The sequence below is a fragment of the Ciconia boyciana genome, chromosome 11 (genome assembly GCF_034638445.1).
Source record: "Ciconia boyciana chromosome 11, ASM3463844v1, whole genome shotgun sequence".
In the NCBI taxonomy this organism is placed as follows: domain Eukaryota; kingdom Metazoa; phylum Chordata; class Aves; order Ciconiiformes; family Ciconiidae; genus Ciconia; species Ciconia boyciana.
Window position 1 is genome coordinate 24247735 of NC_132944.1, and position 20587 is coordinate 24268321.

At 35.8% G+C, this 20587-nt stretch overlaps 1 protein-coding gene across 1 annotated transcript in view; it reads right to left on the reverse strand.

The window, feature by feature from the left end:
- The window catches only part of CACNA2D3 (calcium voltage-gated channel auxiliary subunit alpha2delta 3), a 478745-nt gene that overhangs the window by 224945 nt on the left and 233213 nt on the right, over positions 1–20587 (reverse strand). Inside the window, exons 10-11 of the mRNA XM_072876518.1 lie at positions 17548–17637; positions 9935–10048 (exon numbers count right to left, since the gene is read on the reverse strand). Coding sequence (XP_072732619.1) covers positions 9935–10048; positions 17548–17637 — 204 coding nt within the window. The remainder of the gene's footprint in view (positions 1–9934; positions 10049–17547; positions 17638–20587) is intronic.

Below are 20587 nucleotides of genomic sequence, written 5' to 3' on the forward strand. Positions count from 1 at the left end.
TTTGCCTTTATACTTAGGAAACATTCTTCATGGTTTTACTAATATCTTGTATTACTAAATCAACTAAAAACCACAGAGACAGACCATAACTGATACTACCTTGGATATTATTAAAAAATGAAAAATTTGCCTTCATCAGAGGCTGAAAAACAGAACCATGTGATAGAAGATTCTTGGAATGACTACTGTATTTCACAATTTCATCATATTTTGTTCTTACCAAGAGGAATGCCCATGAGCTTGCCTAGCAGATATGTCTGTTGTCTCCATTCATGCACACTTCCAAAATTTCCTTTAGGCTTCTTGACAACAGAGAGCAGTCATCTTTCTGAGGGTGTTTGTGGCAATGTTTTTCCTCAAACAAGGATAACCTGTTTCTATTTGTTTTTAAAATAGGTGAAATGAGCATAAAAATGTAACCAGAAGTTGCTGAATATTTCCAGATCCTATTGAAGCATAAGAGATATGGAAGTTGACTGTACAATTTGTGAGACATACAATTTTCCACAAAAACAAACCCAAAGTGGCTTCTGTCTTGAATTGTCCAGAAAAGCCAGAATTAAAAACCAAATTCCGATTTTGTATCCAGTAGACTTCTCGCTCGCTCTCTCATTATCTCTCTATATACATAAAAATACATAAAATGATTGGGTTAAACAAAGGTATGCTTCCAATATCTCTTCCTCAAAAAAAGGCCTGTTCCAGGTGTCATAGGCTCTGTAGGTGTTCTATTTTATGAACCTCCATGTAACACAAATTTCAAAATGTTTTGTACGTAAGTATTTATAGCTGCTTCTATTTTCATAATGACATGCTGAACAGCAGCCATTCAGATAGACACTTCACTACTACAAGGCATTTTAAAGCCTTCTTCAATAACAAGTCCCGGATGATTCAAAATCCTACATGTTTTTTCAAGATATGAATGTCTAATGACATAAGACGGCGGAATAAGGACTTCTGTTTTCTAACAATGCGCTAAACTCAGCTTCAATGTTAAAATCCAGCAAAAAGGTTTCAAGAACTCGTAAGGGGAAACCTCTGTGCCTGAGCTTAAATCTTAACAGAAGTCAGTGCACAAGTGTTATCCCACAGAAACAGAACATATTTATTTAGATGTGCAAATCTCATTCTGTCAGTTTTGCACAGACACAATTACGGTAAGGGTAGTAGAGAGGATTATGAGATGATGCCATTTAGAACCTCATAGAGAAGAACAGGTTTTTATCAATTTTGCAGCAGATGTCTGCACATGGGAACAGAACACAAAAGCTAAATCTACAGAGACTGCCATGTTTTTCAGAAGTCTCAGAATGTAGTTAATGCTGTTATGCCAGTTTAGAAAAAGAAGGCATAAATATAGTGAGATAAACAAACAGTGTGCTCTAAATGGGTATTCTGTAAAATGCAGAACCACTAACACAGTTAAAGATTCAACCACTCAGAAAGAATCAGCAGACCCACAACAGAGTTCTAAAGATGGGATTGTTTGGATAACTTGTTTAGTTCTTAATTCAGTAAAGCACTTTAATGTATGCCTGGATCCATTGCTTTGGTTAGCAGAGATGTAATAATTCACATATGTAAGCGCTTTGCTGAAATGAATACTAAACTACACATTTATGATCCCCTGCATGTAATGAATCTTGCGTACCGTCTTGATATATGTGCGTGTATTGCGGGATTGTTCTATAGCCAGACACCGCGAAGGATAACAGAGGTACTCTGGGAAAATGGTATATATGAATAATAATTTCATATAAACAATGTCTGTTATACTTCCAAACCAGCAGAATTTGGCCTCTCAGAGCAAAATGAGCAAGAAATACCATTTACTATATGTAATGGGATGCCAGCAAGAGAATACTATACCAAACATTTAACTTCCTCCCTTTGTAACATTCCCTTTTTTCCAAACATCTCTTGAGATTTGATATTTAAACATGCAATTTACCAACCTTCTCAACTTAACATAAATATCCAACAGAAGTTAACTTAAAGCCTCAGTATGTAACGAAACAACACACTATGGCTTATTTTAATTCAGTGAGAGTGACAGAAAATAGAAGTATATGAAGATGTCGTTAAAGGAAAAGTGATACAGGAACAAGCTAAGAATGGATCATACAAACTACATAGAAATACAGTTCAGTACTCAGATGAAAATGTCTGAAAACAGTTATTCTCTGTGCTGGTCTATAGTTTTCCAGGGTACTTACCAATTAATTACAGGCTACTGGAATTGCCATACCTCATTGGAATAGCAATGAATCCGACCTATTGGTTAGGTGAAGATGCAATAATCCATTTTCCTACTTAATCCTCACCATTGCACTGTCTCCTCTACTTGTATTACCGCATGTAACTGTGAACATTCTTGTTAGTCACAAAAATATCTTTAATCCTGTTAATGCTTGTCCAATACATAATGTTGTTTGATTCAAGCTTAACCTTGCATTTAAAAAAAAAATCAGAAAATCAAAATTTTATTGCAGCATATTCTAAAAGCTGTAACAGAGGCCTAAAGAATCATAAGGACAGCTCTTTAAAACTTACTCCAAAAGACATATGAAGTTTTCATTCTTCCCCGTCTGTACAATCAGTGAAAAGTTTTCACTTAGTATCTTGCGCTCTATAGAACAGAAAGTACCTATAAAGTGAGCAGGCTTGTAGATCTATCATATCCTTCTTATTTCAGGCTATAGGTGAAGGAAGCAGAGATGACTAAGTATAACCCTTGTTTTGTCTCTTTCACCAACTTATTTTTGACCAAGGCTCTCCTCTGTAACGTAACCTTTAATACAGATTCAGATAATTTCATCTGCTTCCAGAAGCCAAACTTTAAACAGGTAATTTAGGAAGACATTCAGTCCAACATCATCTTCAGGTTTTTTACTATCTGTAGGGTTTTTTTTATTATTAATCCAAATTAATTGATTGGAAGACTGTGTTATCTCTTAATTGCCAAATGCAACCAAATGGGTTTCCTATATGCAGCTATGGTCACCGTTTTGGCGGTGGGTTACTCACAATTAGCAATATACATTCTTGATATCTTACAGAGACTATAGATACTCATTTAAAATAGAACAGCTCTGACAGCCTTCAACATCTCTTTTCTGCCTGTCGTGTTTAAGTAAGAAGATGCATACGTTACAAAGAGAAGTAATTAAAACCAAGCAGACTATGAACTGTATCCTGGCTTTTAGTATAATTGCAGTATTGTTCAGTTTAAACCACACAAACTAAAATACAGTTTTTATCATGCTGTTGAAGAACTTCAAGAAATAAACAATCTCACTATTTCCTTAAGTGGATGACATAATTCTTCGCAAAAAACACTACCTCAAGAATAGACATAGTCCACAGACTGAAAAGGGCGTATTTGTGCAATTACTATGCCTACTTTAACTGTCTTGCTTCTGGCATAATAACTCCACAAAAATAATTTTTTTAAAAATTAAGACCTTACAACACTTCAAATACCAGGTCAGGTTTTATTATATTCATTTTGTGGATTAGTAAACAGAATCCATAAGATATCAGGTTCTTATTACGATATTTACTTACAATACTTTGGTCTCTCTTGTTCATAATGGCTTTCACCCACACATTTCAGTGATACGGAGTTTATGCCAGATGCAAACAGTGATTACTTGCGGTCATCTAGGCATGTTTTATGTACACATATTTTATCTTAAATTTTGGAACTCTGTCTACATACACTACATAAAAATTAACTGCTTTTTTACAAGCAAAAGTAATGCTTTTTCTGTTATTGATATTCATGGGTTCCGGAAAAGTACTTTGGACAATCTATACCAGGATTATTCTCCATTTTGACTGCCCATTGTTTATAAGGTACTCTGTATGACTCATAGTTAATTTACTTTTGTATCTATTTCTGATTACATGACAAACATTAACAGGGTAATGGCACTTTGGATATACATTTACATTGTGTATAAATGATCATCCCAACTAAAATTCTTAAAACATTCAGAAAGCATTAGCCACTATATGATTCTAGCCAACCATGTAACTCTCTATATGAGAGGCAGTAATCCTTCCTCTGGCAATCCACATATACCCTGAGGATAAGATTAAATTACCCTTATCTTCACAAAAAACATCTCCCCACTTTTTGGTTTTAAGCACTGCAGGAAAAGTTTCTTCATGGCAAATTAAATTGACACTGGCCTAGAAAAGAATTCTTAACGACTTTGAATGTCATATTAAAGAATACAAGTAGAAATACTAGTGAGCAATTCGTAGACAGCATTCTGGTAGTTCTGACAAAAAAAAAAAAAAAAAGAAAAAAAAAGGAAAAAGAAAAAGCATTCACTGCAACAGAAACCTACCTGCCTCTTTTTCTTTTTAAAAGGGAGAAGTAATAATGCAGAAGAAAATAATCTTTTTTTAAACTTTTTTTTCTCCCAAAAAAATTGCAGATGGGGCAGGAAACTAGGCCTATGGCATTTCTGTGAGGAGTTGTTTCTCTTTATCCCCCAAATCAAGAACTTTTGTTTGATCTCATACCCCATCTTTCATCGTACTGCAGGGGTGCCTAAAAAGATAGCCAATTAATGTAAGTTATGTCATAGCTTGAAAGGCCTATAAAGTGTCTGGACCTTCTTTTGTTCTTCAGATAACCAGTAATAAAGCATACGGTTTGTGTAGCAGTAATAACATCCGCCTCTAAAGTACTTCAGTCTTTTTAGAAAAAAAAAAAATCAATTTAATAACATCCAGACAATATTGTACATGAGACATTCAATTTGCTGTACTAATGTTCCATGTTGCCAACATCAGCAGGTTCCTAAGCTACACAGACTTGGTTAAAAATCTGCGGAAACGTTTGTAACCTTGTGGATAGCAGATATGAAGAAAAAGATGATTTGTCACCAACGCAATGCCCCACACAGCTACCCATTTTCTTCCTGTTTTTACAGCATCCACTTGATTTCATGTTTGTCTTCAGGATAGTTTTCAGACAAAGGAAACAAAAACGTGTCATGTTTTCATCTTCCTTTGTTAAAGGAGGGTAAGGAAAGCATTCTTTCCTGTCCTATGGCAGAATCTAAATGTTTGGGGAATTTTACATATACCCAAAGCTCAGACTTTCATTTCAGACACAGCAGTTGAAGCCAATAGATTGCTGGTCTTTAAACTCACCAAATAGGTTTTTAGTTAAAAAAAAAAAATAATGCAGAATTATTAAAGTTAAATATTCATTTCACAGATCTCCAATATAAATGACTGGATTGAAATAAAGGTCTTTAGTGATCAAGTGACCAGTAGTCACCAGCAATGGCCATGTATTGTCTTAAGTATATTACTAACTGTACTATAACTATTGATCCTGTAAAATATGCATTGAAGTCCCACATAGCTAAGGAGTTATCAACTGATTATTATTGTCTGCAAATACAGATTATTATTATTATGAAATCAAATCTAAATCCATCAAATTTTGAGGTGCTAATCTCTCGATTCAATTATAATTTTAAGTATTGTATATAGACCCAGAGACCTTCCGGATTGTGAAATTTTTCATACAAAGCGGATGCAAAAGCAGGTATAAATACTTAAAAGTCATGGAACTATTTATCTTGTAATTTCAACAGTTCTGTTCAGACATAGGCAGCATTAGCTGTTAGGTCTTTCTGCATCATAATCATTTAGCAGTAGGAATAAAGATGTTACTGCAGTTATTCTTTATATTCACCCCACTTGAAGTCTTAGCACTGACAGAAACCATCTTAACTCTCTGCCTTGTTGTAATGGTTCATAAGCAGAAAGAAAATATTTCTCTCCCATACAAAATGAACTCTCCCCAGAGCCAGAGAGATGACGTTCTATTCCCTGTTACTTGCCCACTAAGTCAAAGGCTGCAGAATAACGAATAAGGTAACTGAATGTGGGGTACTTTAACTCAGATTTTAAAAAAAAAAAAAAAAGCAAGCATGAATTCTAGAGTACATACATCCTTCCTTCTTATCAAGAGACACAAAATTCAGGACATACTTCTGGCCTGTCTAGCTGGATTTGATTCTAGAATATGAGGAAATTTTAGGTGGGATTTTGGTTTCCATTTCACTTTACTAAGTAGAGAGGGATTATTGATTCTGGTTTTGCATATATCTACCATAGCATATAGCTATTTCAGACAATTATGAAAGCAAATGCTTTTCAGGATCAAAGGACAAATCCAAAGGGAAGGATATAGTTCAACTGATTCAATGATTCTTTTGCTTTCTTTTCCAGATTTTGCATGTGGTACAATATCACCAAGTGAAGAGCTCTGAGGCTAAGGGAGCGGAACATCCATTTCTGGATGTTGCATGTCACAACAGCTCACAAAGATGGTGTCTTCCTTGACCACTGCGAGTGCTGCATCAACCCATATGAAAAAGGAATACTAGAAGACTGTATCCAAACTGAAATTTCACAAAAATATTTGCTTATATACTTCAATTATGTACCTATTTCCCCTTGATCTCAGTGGGATTTTAGACTCTGCCCTGCATCATGGCCATGGAAGAAATGTTTTTGGGCTTCTCCAAAACAATGAGGAGATGGGCTTTATAGAAATATAGAACTTGATAGCCACGGAAAACAATGGGGGAAAGGAGCAGAGAAAAAGACCCATGCTGCAAAATATGCAGGCACTTGGTCACTTTAGCCAGTGGAGAAAAAGGATCATGAGACTTCATGGAGTTGGTGGTGAGTCCCTAGGGTTTTGAAGTGTTTCCTCATGCATTTATACAAAACGATTTACCATATTATTTTCCTTTGCAATGTCACAACATACTGAGAACAGTCTTGCTATATTTAAAATGTCAAAATAGGTTAAATATTATTTAAGTAGATACTTTCTGTTCCAAGTTTATTAATTTTCAATTAGTGAGTAAAATGGCTTTCAACAGAGAGCTTGACAGGGCTTGAAGCTCTGATAATACCTCTGATCTCATTGTAATTTCATTTTTAGATGTGCTATAGCATTTCAGCAACATTTACAAGGTTAATCTTCCTGGAATGTTCTGTGAGTTACTTCCTGGAATTTTCCAATAGAGAGGAAGTGGGATTGTGTTGCTTAAGAAGAGACAAGTAGTGGTACTACTTTCTGGGAGCAAACCTGAAGGGCTATCTTTTCCTGTAGTCATGTCCATTTGCCTGCTGCCCCTCCACCCCGCCCCACAACAACGTCTTTTCATGCTTTGAAATTAGAATAAGGTACCTAGTGAAATAGGTAAGTACAGTATTTTGCTTGGTTTCTAATAGTGCATTTGGATATAATAGCAGAAGCAATAATATACAGTAAAAGCATGACTCTCTCCATTCCAACCAACATCAAAAAGATATTTTGAGGCTTAAAGGCTTTCTCCTGAAATAGGACATCTTAAAAAAAAAGTATTGCAACTATATCATAGTTGTAATTGTGAACAATCACTTTCTTGGTACTATTCTTTTAAAATACTTATTTCCACTGCATGGTGAAAACCTGGGCTTTTATATGACAGTGTAGATGGATTTACTCCTGCAGATTAATTATTCTCTTTTTAGTACTTCATATCACAGAGCTGTCATGAATGAATTACAGAAACTTGAAAATACTGAATGTAAGTTTCATGAATGAGAAAAATTATGTACGTAGCATAAACTCATTTATAATGTGTGAGAGCCTAGCTCCTTAAGGTGCAAGATTGCGTGTATGGACTCATAAAAAAAAGGAAATAGACATTAACAACTTAGAGCCTTAGTCATACAAATAAAACATAGTGTGTTATAAAAACAGCATCTCATAGATTTACATTTTAAGTAGCAGAAGATATTAATAAAACATGGGGAAGTGGGATTTTTGGTGAAGGAGATAGGGACTCATAAAATAAACAGTAAAATGAAAGTGTTCCTTCTTTCAAGGAAACAGTCCATAAGACAACTTTAAATAGTCTTTTGGTGGTTATAATTCTCTAGCTTCTACACAAAATCAGGCTGATGCCCCCCAAAAAACCTCTATTCATTAATTTAAGCTACTTTGGGGATTCGGTTGGAGCCACGCTATTCCATTTCAAAATTACTGCAACACAATTTTTATTTAATACATTACCAGAAAGAAGCAGCTTTTTAATCAGTTGTCAGGCAGAATACATCTACAATGATATGTAATAAAGTGCTCTTATCCCTATTTACACAGTATCTTTTTTTAAAAAAGACTATCTTTTGCAAAGATACAGATGGCTCGGAAAAAAGAAGAAAATATGAATTGTTATTTACATGGTGACAGTATGTTTTCACTCTCTATTTTCAGAGATTGTCACTGACAAACTGGCAAAGCCGTCACAGTTATATGAAGAATCTGTTCCTTTCCATAAGAGAATAAGATGTTTCTGCTGCAACTTGTGGTGGGTTGACCCTGGCTGGACGCCAGGTGCCCACCCAGCTGCTCTATCACTCCCCTCCTCAGCTGGACAGGGGAGAGAAAAATATAACGAAAGGCTCGTGGGTCGAGATAAGGACAGGGAGAGATCACTCAGCAATTACTGTCACGGGCCAAACAAGACTCGACTCAGGTAAATTAGTTTAATTTATTACCAGTCAAATCAGTGTAGGACAATGAGAAATAAAAAACAAATCTTAAAACACCTTCCCCCCACCCCTTCCTTCTTCCCAGGCTCAACTTCACTCCCAAGTTCTCCACTTCCTCCCCCGCAGCAGCGCAGGGGGACGGGGAATGGGGGCTGCAGTCAGTTCATCGCTCCTTGTCTCTGCCGCTCCTTCCTCCTCAGGGGGAGGGCTCCTCACACTCTTCCCCTGCTCCAGCGTGGGGTCTATCCCATGGGAGACAATCCTCCACGAACTTGTCCAACTTGGGTCCTTCCCATGAGCTGCAGTTCTTCACGAACTGCTCCAACATGGGTCCCTTCCACGGGGTGCAGTCCTTCAGGAACAGACTTCTCCCGTGTGGGTCCCCCACAGGGTCACAAGTCCTGCCAGCAAACCTGCTCCAGCATGGGCTCCTCTCTCCACGGGTCCACAGGTCCTGCCAGGAGCCTGCTCCAGCACAGGCTTCCCATGGGGTCACAGCCTCCTTCAGGCATCCACCTGCTCCAGCGTGGGGTCCTCCACAGCGTGCAGGTGGATATCTGCTCCACCGTGGACCTGCATGGGCTGCAGTGGATATCTGCTCCACCGTGGACCTCCACGGGCTGCCGGGGACAGCCTGCCTCACCGTGGCCTGTACCACGGGCTGCAGGGGAATCTCTGCTCCGGTGACTGGAGCACCTCCTGCCCTCCTTCACTGACCTTGTTGTCTGCAGGGCTGTTTCTTTCACATATTCTCAATCCTCTCTCCGTCTGCAATTGCTGTCACACAGCAATTTTTTCCCCTTCTTAAATATGTTATCCCAGAGGCGCTGCCACTGTCACTGATGGGCTTGGCCTTGGCCAGCAGCAGGTCCATCTTGGAGCTGGCTGGCATCGGCTCCATCGGACACAGGGGACGCTTCTAGCAGCTTTTCCCAGAAGCTACCCCTGAAGCCCCCTGTAGCTTTCCCAGAAGCTACCCCACCCCTCTTTAGCTTCAAAAAGCATTGAATTATTAATGAGTATTTTGGGAGAAAGAAGAGAAAAGTTTTTTCATGTTTAATGATGTCTCACAGGGGAAGCATTATATAATGGTCAAAAATGTACCCTGGAGGGAAATATTTCCTTAGGATCTTATTATCCTAAATTCATTACTACAGTAAAAGTCCATCTCTAACCTTGAGCAATATCACATAAGCATCATTTTTGTCATTAGTGAAACATCCAGTTATGCAAAATCATTTTTAGATCATTAGAAAGATTGTTACTGACTTTTCAATAGGCATACACTTTATATGGGATATGAAGCTTTGGGTTTTCCATCAAATAAAGGTGATAACATACTTACTTTTCTGTCTGGCCAATTATATTTTGCAAATATTGTATCGTATGTGTCCACAGCTCCATCAGTAATCAACATTATGGCTTGGCTGCAAATACTTCCTTGTCCTGTGTGATTGAACTGTGAAAGGAAACAATCATTTAGTTACAGCACATTCCTGTTCGATGAAGATAGATAGGATCGCACTGGATAAACATGGATCTTGTCAAATCTCTAGCATGCCTAGAAGTAGGTGAAAAAGTCTCAGGTTGAAAACATTTTATCATAGATATTACGTCCTTACTGAATTGTAACTTCAGTTGTGTAACAGAATCAGGATTCATTATATATCCCCATTATATCAGCTTGAAAAATAAGAACCATACATGTAAATATAGCACTTCCCCAAATTAAAAGCGTATTCCCTTGTTTGAGATAGATGATATGTACTGATGCATCTACATAGGGTTTGCTTTGATTTAAATATAATTTTAAAAGAACAAGCTACACAAAAAGAAGAAGAAATGAATGGCTAATGATTTTACTGCAAAGTACGGAAGATACACCACTTAGAGAGACATACGACTATTCATATGGCATTCATATTCACTCAGGATTACATTCCATATGTTATTTTTTATGAAATGTTTATCTGGGAGAACCAAGTTAATATTTATACATTCTCAGATTCTCCTATTACTCTAAATGAATACATATAAGTAATTCAAGCTGCTGAACAGCAGTACTTGAGCACAGGTACTTAGCAATCAACGTATCCTTTGGAGTATACAAAGGAAGTTTCATTGTTTCACAAACGGGATATTCTCCTGGTCAAAGAGCAAGTAAATTGGACTAAATCATAACATATGCTTTGATCTCTTGATTCTGGAGTTGGTGCCTTAATTTTGAATTCATGTGTCTCCATTTGCTCTTATTGCAAAATAGGTTCTTATTTGTCTGTGTATTATTTTATATATTCAAGGAACTTAGATGAAACATCCGGCTTTTAGCAAAAAAGTGCAAAGTTGGAAAATTATTTTAATTACTCTGTACGAACACTAAAAAAATCTGTGAAAAGATCAATAAACTGGGGCATTACACACAACTCTTTATAGATTGGGCTACCATTTGAATACATGCTAATGAATGAACAGTCTCCTTTTGTTCTCTTCCTATGTGGTTTTCAGGTACATTACCAACTTTGAGGTCAGACAAGGCCTCATCCTACCACCTTTTTCTTGGTACTGAGAAAGCCAAGTAATAATTACCTTGTCCCACCTCACCAGCCTATCTGTGATGAAGTGCCCAAAAAAGGGTGGTCCCATTTGAGAAGTAGTATTTAAATTTAAAGGTGAATTACCTTGCAGGGACTCTGACTGCTTCTGGATTCAACAAAATTTATTCAGAGTATTCTAGCTTGATTTGGGCCAGCAACTGCTCTGTCTTTAAGCTTTATGCCATATACTCACCCTTATATATTTGCTGTTCTTTCCAAAACTCTAAAAACCCTTTTTCTAGAAAAAGTTCTTAACTTCTAAAAATGTAACCTTTGTAGACTGCCTACAGTAGGAAAGAGAGTGGATGATGGGTTCCAGCAGTGCTCTGTCCTCTTTTCTTCCGCCTTCACGTTTCTATATCTGAGTAATCACATCCACAAATATCATTCAACAATCATTTATACCATCTGCAGCTCTCCTTCAGATCAGTTTCCTTTTGATCAAACAGGAACCTCAGCGAACAGTAATAGCAACATGTTACTTAAAGGGAAACTAATGTAGGTTTACAGCGTTAGCTATATTCTGGTCACTGCCTGTGTGAAAACTCTTATCTGTGATACCTGCAAGGCAGTCTATCCTTGAAATTCTTCAGTCATTACAGTTTTTCCAGTCTTAACCAGAACCAGAATTATTAAAGTGGGATTCCTTCATTAGTATGATCTTAGAGCCAATATTTTCTCATAAAGATGAAGTTGCTTTGTCGAGGGACATATTCTTCATATGGGCAACACATTTTCCAAGAGACAAGGTACATTAAAAGGGACATTAACAAAGGGGGAATGCCTTCATATATTTATTTTAAAACATCACTCTGTATGCATCTGCATTATTCTACGTAGTTATCTGTTCGAATATTTTGAAGAATGAGATTAAATTCAAATGCTTTGATGAGTAATATCTTCTCATATTTGTCTAGAACTTTAATTTTATTGAATAGCAAGAGTGATGAAAGTGTTTTCCATAATAATAACAATGACAAAGGCCTTATGATGAACTACAATTAACTCAGTGATTCATCACTTAGCAGCAAAAATTTCAATGCATCCTGACATTTACAGCATTTGGTTGTGATTAACAGTCTTTGAAATGTCACAGAATTTTATTTAATTGGCTATGATTTTTTTAAAGGTAATCACTGCAAAGACTGCATTTGTCACCAAAAGAGATAATTGCACTTGTCACATGATATCGTAGGTGCCTAACTACTGTACTAAGCACTTCTATATTCTTACACTGTGTAATGAACACTACATAAATTGATGATTGGAAAGAATTTGGAAATTGATTTTTAAATGTGCTTTTCAAAGACATCAGTATCAACCATCTCCAAGTCTTAACAACCCAGGCAAATACTAAAGGTAACTGCAACACAAAATTAACTGAGTTTAATTAGTTTAAGCCCTGAACCATTCTAAAATCCAACCAGAATCTTAATAGACTATTTGTGTAAAACAAAGCTTTTTCTTCCCCCCCCCCCCCCGCTTTTTTTTTCCCCTCCCCCCCCCTTCTTTTTTTTTAATGTAGATGAGACATGCTTAGCTAGCCTATAATTCACAAGAATAGATTTCTGGCACATAAAGTCACATCCTGTAGACAAAGTGGAAAATGGTTAGCTGTACTCTCTTAAGGAGAGATTAAGTAGCTTTTTCTCTGGCCTAGGCTGCTTAATAGAAGCTCCCAGAGACTTTGCTGATAAGCCTGTATATAATGGAAGAGATTTTTTTGCTGTCAGTTCTGGAAGTATATATGCAAGAAGGCTTGAAGCTATTATACTCCCTTTTATAGTATAAATAGAAACAGTCATTACTCCACCTTGAATAGATCTGAACATACATGTAGCATGATCCATCATGACCTTACAGATCAAAAGACTCTCACTCATCATAGGTACAATTCAATACATGGGATGTCAGTTCCCTTTATTCTCAAAACTATCAGTTTATCTAATGAGATTTTTATACCACATTCATCATTATAACTTCAGTTGCCTCACAGATTTTAAAGCAAAAACAAAAAAACAAAAAAATCTCATCTCGGGTCTTCTTGATCACTATCTGTAATGTTTTTTCTTCAGTTTACACAGATTTGGAAGACTAGTATAGAACATCTCTTGTATTGAGGCTGGTTGCTATTTACTGTTGTGTATCTGTTTCCTAAGACTATATTCAGTGCCCATAATGGGATTCTTAATAAACCCTCTACAACCAACCTAGAGTGTTCTTTAGTTCATGCAGCTTTTCCCATTGTCATTTTTGGCATGTACCACACGAAGGAACTAGTTCCACACTGTCTGGTTGAACATGTGGGCAGTGGGTGGAGGAAGATCCTCATCTTTTCATCTTAGGATTTTATGCCCAGAAAAGAACTGATCAATATTGTGCTTCCAGATGCATACAAAGGAATTGGAACCATTAGTTAATCTATGATCCTACAGTATAAAGGCAGGCACACTTGTCAAGTCAAACCCTTTGGCAAATGTTTTGTTTTGAGGTCTCATTTGCAAGGTACATCCTTCAATCAAAAGATAGTTTGCTCCTTATTTTAGATGAGATTTTCCTCTTCCAGCGGACTAACAGATTTTAATTTTTTTTCCCCTCAAAAAAGGACTATACTTAAGGAAACACTTTAAAACATTTTCATGAATATAAGCTCAGTTGAAAAAAGGGAAAACAAGAGGCGGAAAAGGAAAAGGACCAGAGGGGAAAAAAAAAAAAAAGGGCAAAAAAAGGAATTTGCTTGTTGAATTTGTGCCTGAAATATTTCTTTCCAAAACACCCCTGGTAAATGTGAGTGACAATAATAAAGTTTCTAAAAACATCAGTTGCTATAGCTCAATCTTTAGTCCATCATCTGTTAATTCATGAGTTGAGACTGGTTTTTATTCTTAAAATGCAATTGAGGTTAGTTAGGATGCCCATTAATTCTAAAGGTACATGATTTTTAAGACATTGGATCTACTAAGGCTAGATAAACTGAAAAACAGGTGCCCTGGGCAATGTTAGGCAAAAAGAGAAACAAAACAGTTTTCATGACATGAAGAAAAGTCAAGTCAGAATATGCCTCAATTGCATCTTTATTAAAAGTAAAAATGTACTATAAAAATGTTTTTCCAGCTTTCTTTACTAATCCTTACTAAGCTTAGTTGTAGTATAGCGAGTTTTACTGAATTTAATTTGTGAGACAGGAATTAAGTCCCTGCAACTTTTACACTGAAAGAAATGTATCTCAGTTTAAAGGAGAAACACTGTCGTTTTTAAAATGGTGCCTCTTTTCAGAGCCATACTAGAGAGGAAGGGTGACTTGATTTCTAATGAATGTATCCCAGTCAACACTCCAAGGCATTGTTCAAACCAAGAACGATAAAGCAAACTGAACTATCAAGCAGCAAGATAGGGGGTCTAAATTGTCAGCCCTAAACTTAGGCTCTTCTGTAATACACACCTACAGATCACACTGATAGCAGTTATTTGGAGCCCATAGACACAGAGTTTATAGATTTCTTGGAAACAGGCTATCATGGAAGGATGTCAGGAGGCCAGTTTGGCTCACTGAGAAGAGATATCCTGAACGTGTTACACAGGTTCAAGTAGTATGAACAAGGCATTGATTTGTCTATTTTTGAAAGCTTGCCTCTAAACATTGTGAATTTCTTTTTATCTTTAAAGCTGATATTTATACACACACAAATATATATTTACATTTCTGGATATAAAGTGTGATTCTCTTTAAGGACAAGCTGTTCTTAGAAAGAAACACATAGTGGATTTACTTGGAAGTAGCCATCACTAACATTAACATTATACAATATTACCTACCAACAGCTGGAGTGCCACCATGATAACCATATCAGAAGAGATTAATTTCTACCTGTAGACAAACTAGGATGCCTAAATACACAAGGAACTACATTCTCATCATAACATCATCAGACATTTAGTAGGAGAAAGTGATCATCTAAAAAACATACTCCATACATTTCAACCCAATAATTTGAGCGTCAAATCACTATCTCGCGTTTGAATCGCATTGTAATCTCCCTTTTTTCTTGCTTTGGAAAAGCTTTTAAAAGCCTTTAAGTAATCTGGTTTGAAAAACTAAAAGCAACTGAAGATCTTGCATAATCTATTTTAAAGGTTGCTTAGCAGTTAAAAGTCCATATGATTTTAATTCACCTGCCAGGAATTTGATGTTGCTCTGCCTTTCTAGATGATGCCTCCCTCTTCACTAAAAAAAAAAAAATAAAAAAAAATATTCCGCTACACATAAGGGTTCTCAATCAGGATCAACTCACCTCTTAATTGATTTAGATTATTAAAAAGAATACATGCATAATCTTTAAATATTTTCTTTTCTTTTTTTAATAAAGAGAAAGCTTTTCTGGAAACACCAAAGTATTTTCAATCATATCTTAAGCTGCTAATATTAACTTCAAAAGACAGCTATAGGCAATGTTTTAATAGGGTGATGATGCTTACTTGTAACATCCAACCACTGAGCAGGAGTTGGTCCTGCTGGAAGGTGTTTAGCCACTTCTGCTGACTCACTAATGCAGTTCAAAGCTTACCAACAAGGTGCAAAGAACAAGGGTTTGGCCTCCTGTTAAAAAGAGTGAACTTTGGGCAAGATGGAGTATTCTGAAAGAATCCACAGAAATGGAAAGTTCCATTTTCTTGCCTTAGAAAATGCTAGGTGGAGATTACATGTAGCACCATTTTGAAATAACTTTGCAGCTAATATTCCAGGTCTTAGAACAGGAATGTTCTGGGATAAGAGTCTAAGTTTTCTTTAGGACTCATTGAACACTGATTGCTAGTATTTCACCTTGGGGCTCTGGGCACTTGGACACAAATGAGTGTTTAGGGTTTTTTAATCCATTTCCTTCTTTCCTCAGTCTTGAGGCTAACTGAAATACCTCATGCTTTCCCCCTCAGTATCTGCTCTGGCCTTTGACATATTTGGTGATTTAACCCTTCACAATGGCATTTGCTCCATATATCTTGCTTAATGAACTTCACTGTAGCTTTGCGATACAGCAGTTTACAATTTTGCAAGTGCTCATTAGTTCAGAGATCCTGGAGAAGAGATCTGCTTGTAATTAGTTACCAAAAAAAAAGTGAATGCTGTCCTTTACAGAAACCCTATATCTAAACTGATATTAACAGAGGTTGTAAGCAATGGCTTTAGTCCTACCACGCTACCTAAGGTTTTCATTCATAATATCATAAGAAATATTTGATGGTGCATTTTATTTTCATTGGTTTGCTCCCTTGTACTAATTCTCTTTCATTACTACTACTGTTCATTACAACTACCACTTTTCTCCTTTATTTCTTTGCTTTTTCCAATATACGTTCCCAGGAAAGCATATAGTCAGCTGAATCAAAATATTGCTAAAATTGTTCTTTGCTGGAATACATAGCATGACAATATATTTTACCTTTGCCAGAAACGACAAAAAAATCTCTCTGAAATAAACTACATAAAATCATTTCATGATAGCCACTAAGACTGATGTGCACCTTGTGAGGAAAAGCATTTCAGGCAAAGACAATGGGCCTGATTTTAATTAAAATATCCTCTGGAGGACAATTTCCTGGATAACTAAGAACACTACACTTATTTTTATGTGGAGTTTGGGAGGGAAACTAGATGCCCTGCACTAGATTATCTCCAAGATCATGATGTTCATCTTCTAGAGACTGCATTCCTGTTTATAGACATTATTCACAGGAATGTTATCAGAAGGTTGGCCTCATGTTTTGGCAGACAAATAGTTAAAATAATATTAATACCTCTAAGCTGGTTGGACAAAGCTTTACATTTCTCCCTCTGTCTTAGAGTATTACAGAAGTAAGTACAAAAGTGTTCAAATAACATCTTTTAGATAAGCTGTAAGAGATATTGTCATGCCAGAAGTCAAACCAATGAACAATCATTTCACAACTCTAACAACAGAGTGTATTCTCAAAGTTTTTATAAATATACAAATTCCTGTCATTCCTAAAACGTTAGCCATTCCAAAGAAAAAAAGAACAATCGAAACTGTGCAATTTGCATGTTACCCTAGTATTTTTTAACACCTAGAACAGCTACTGAAACAAACCTTATTTAATATACACATGTATGCATAGGTGTATACTGTATATATAGACACAAAATACATTGATATAAAATGTATACCTACAAAAATGTAAAACTCTTTATATCTTTCACCACATATAGATTACAGAGAATTCATGTTTTATAGGTAATATTTTACTATCCCCACATTTTTGAGTTCTAATTTATTATCTTAAAATTGACAGCAATTGATAAATAGCAAGAAAGGTGTCAGCAGCATAAATCTGAAAAGCGTTAACTTACTTCATTGAGCATGTTGAAAGCTTCATTTAAAGCAATGTCCAGCATTCCAATTCCTTTTGCAAAAAGTTTGTCAAGGTGTTCCCTGAAATGCTGAAACATGAACAAGAAGGTTTTATTTGTCAGTATATTGTTACAACATACATGTTGATACCAATGATTAAGGATTTCTGAATTCTTCTTTAGACCTACTTCTTAAGCTTAAATGACTGCATACACTAATTCATAAACCAAAGTAATTCCTGGTTAATCCTTTTGACTCTTGAAGTCACACTAAACTAAGCATGTGTTAGAACAATAATAATGCAAAGGTATCACAAGATAGGTTTTTGGCTAGTTATTCAATCAATCGTTTTCCTTTGGTTTTTTTTGTTTGGGTTTCTATTCAGGGATATCCATATCTTCTTTTCACTTCATATGGTAATTTTTATATTATTTCTAACTCTTCAGCTTCTAGGTTTTCGGGATCTGCTACTTAATAAAAATAATTCTTTCTGAAATTTAGCTTTGAGATTCTATTTTTTGTTATGAACCCTCCCGAAAAGATAGTAGACCCTAATCATTAGGCCATTGCAGTTTAAATGCAGTTTATCAATGTCAACATAATATTTAGATTGATAAAGAACTACTCTACACAAGAAGAAAGACAGGGCTAGCCGCTTGCTAGCTATATGTGACTATCTTCAGTATTATGTTGCATAGTCACATTTAAACCCAATTTTTGCAGTTTTAAATGGCTCATCAATTATGCACTGCCATACTTGCTTGCCATAAGCATGGGTAAAATCTTATAACAAGCAGTTCTTAGAGGCTGACAGGTCAGAATTAATCCTATATTTTCCTCTTTCTAAACATACGATATTTCTCCAGATATGTCAGAAGTTTGACAAATTTCACAAATTTTGCACTCAACAAAAATATGACTACTCTATAAATGTACATTAAATTGTAATTTTTTAGAGAATATGTAAACTATGAAATACTAAGTAGCACATTTTCAAAACAATGTTAGCACTACTTTCTGAAAATAAAATGTTCAGAGGAGAAACAAATTCTCTTAGGTTTATAAGAAGGAGCAATATATCATTAAAAACAGTATCATGAACCATGCTATCATAAAGGGACACTATATGCAACATCAACAAACAAGTATTTCACTCCCCTGATTTTCTATGATGGAAACTTTTTTTTTTTAATTTCGTAAAATAAAAATATATTATGGCAGTATATTGGAAGGCAGAGAACTTCCTATTTCATTATTAAATTTCAGGAGGTTGAAAAAGGAAAATTTACATCCTAGCCTCTAGGCAGTTCTGAAGCCACAAAAAAGGGCTTCTGTTTCGAAACAATTACTTCATAGTGACCTAGTAAATGTGGTTCATTGCAGCTCAATACTCTGAACAGCCGAAAGGCACAGTCTTGTTTGCCTAAATAAGCAGGGATAGCGTAAACGCCCATATGGCTACGCTGCAAAATGGTTCTTTTTTCCCCAACTTAAACATAGCTAACTTAAGTAAATACGAGTCAGTATCTCCATAGTACTACTAATTACTGTTTTAAATACATTTTAAAATATAATAATTAATTTGTAAGAAGAAAATGAAGACATATGTGGTGGGAAATAGCAGGGGAGGCAAGGCTTTTGTGAAACATTATTTCAGTCTCCACAACTGGATAAAAAAGTTACCTCAACAGGTTAGTAAGAGGAAAATTCTTATTTATCAGTCCATCGGTCTTAAAGCATTATTATAGGCAAGAAAACCAAATCAAACTAATTATCTTTGTAGAAGAATTAAAATACTACTATCCCTTGAATTGTGCCTTTCATATTTTTTAGAAGTAATAATGAAAAGAAGAATTAATACAAAATACCCAAATATTCAATAAACGCATCAATCTCTTGTTATTCTGTATCCAACTTGTCATTTCCAAGTAGCTCTGAAATTTAGGTCTAAATTGATCAAAAGCCACATCAGCATATTCTTGACTTCAACTAACATGGCCAGGAAATTGAGAGCAGCAATGCAAAGATGGCAGTTTCCCAGACAAGAGCTACTTCAACTGTCAGCAGCACAACGCAGTGTCTTTTCCATAGCTATTTCAAAACACAATAACTGACCAACAGTCAGATTCCGAGACTACTGACTTCAGTACTCAGGGTGTCTTTAATACATATGGCCATCAGTCCACATACAAAAGGATTCACTACAGCACAGGACTGTTACAGTCATTAAAGCTTTTCAGAAACTCAGAAAATGCAACCGTTTTTCATGAGATATGTAAAGTTCATACGAATTTAAAATTGTTCATTGGAATTCTTCAAAAACTAAAATATATCACGTTTATAAAATTATCCAGAAACGTCTTGGCAAAACCAGTTTTACATATAGCTATAGATATTTTTAAACAGAAAGTGGTGTTAACAGTTAAAAAATACGGAAAACAAGCAGTTTATGATTGTTTCATCAATGTCAAAAACAATTTCATAACATCAAAGTTATGTGTTGACCAGATGTTTCCAAGCTGCTGAAGCAGCCCGATGCTCACAGCCCGTCTCTCCCAGATGCATGGAACTAAGGTTAGTTCACAGTTACCACAGGTGCTTCCCTACTAACACAGGGATTCACCCCGAAACAGAGGAGTTCCCTGAAAATCAGTAAAGCCAAACTTTTGTATTGGAAATAAGTTTCTAATCTTACCTTTTCATAAATCAGATATGTTAAAATAAGTATTTATTACAAATCATACTTCTCTTTGGAATACATTACTGCTTCATAATTAAACTAGAATTATTTTGGTATTAAAAAAACAAAATAGTTTATAAAATCTCTGAACATTTCAGAGATAAATACTGTGGCATCTTTATTACAATGCATATGCATTATCAAGTATGAACATACAGCATAAACAGATTGCCAAAAATTACTAGTCAATGTTGTAATCTCTAGTGTATAATTCGGTTCACGTGATCTGTCAGGAGAACAAATATTTTCTCTTGCCATAGTTACGTGTATATATATACAGGTTCTGAAAAATACACTGT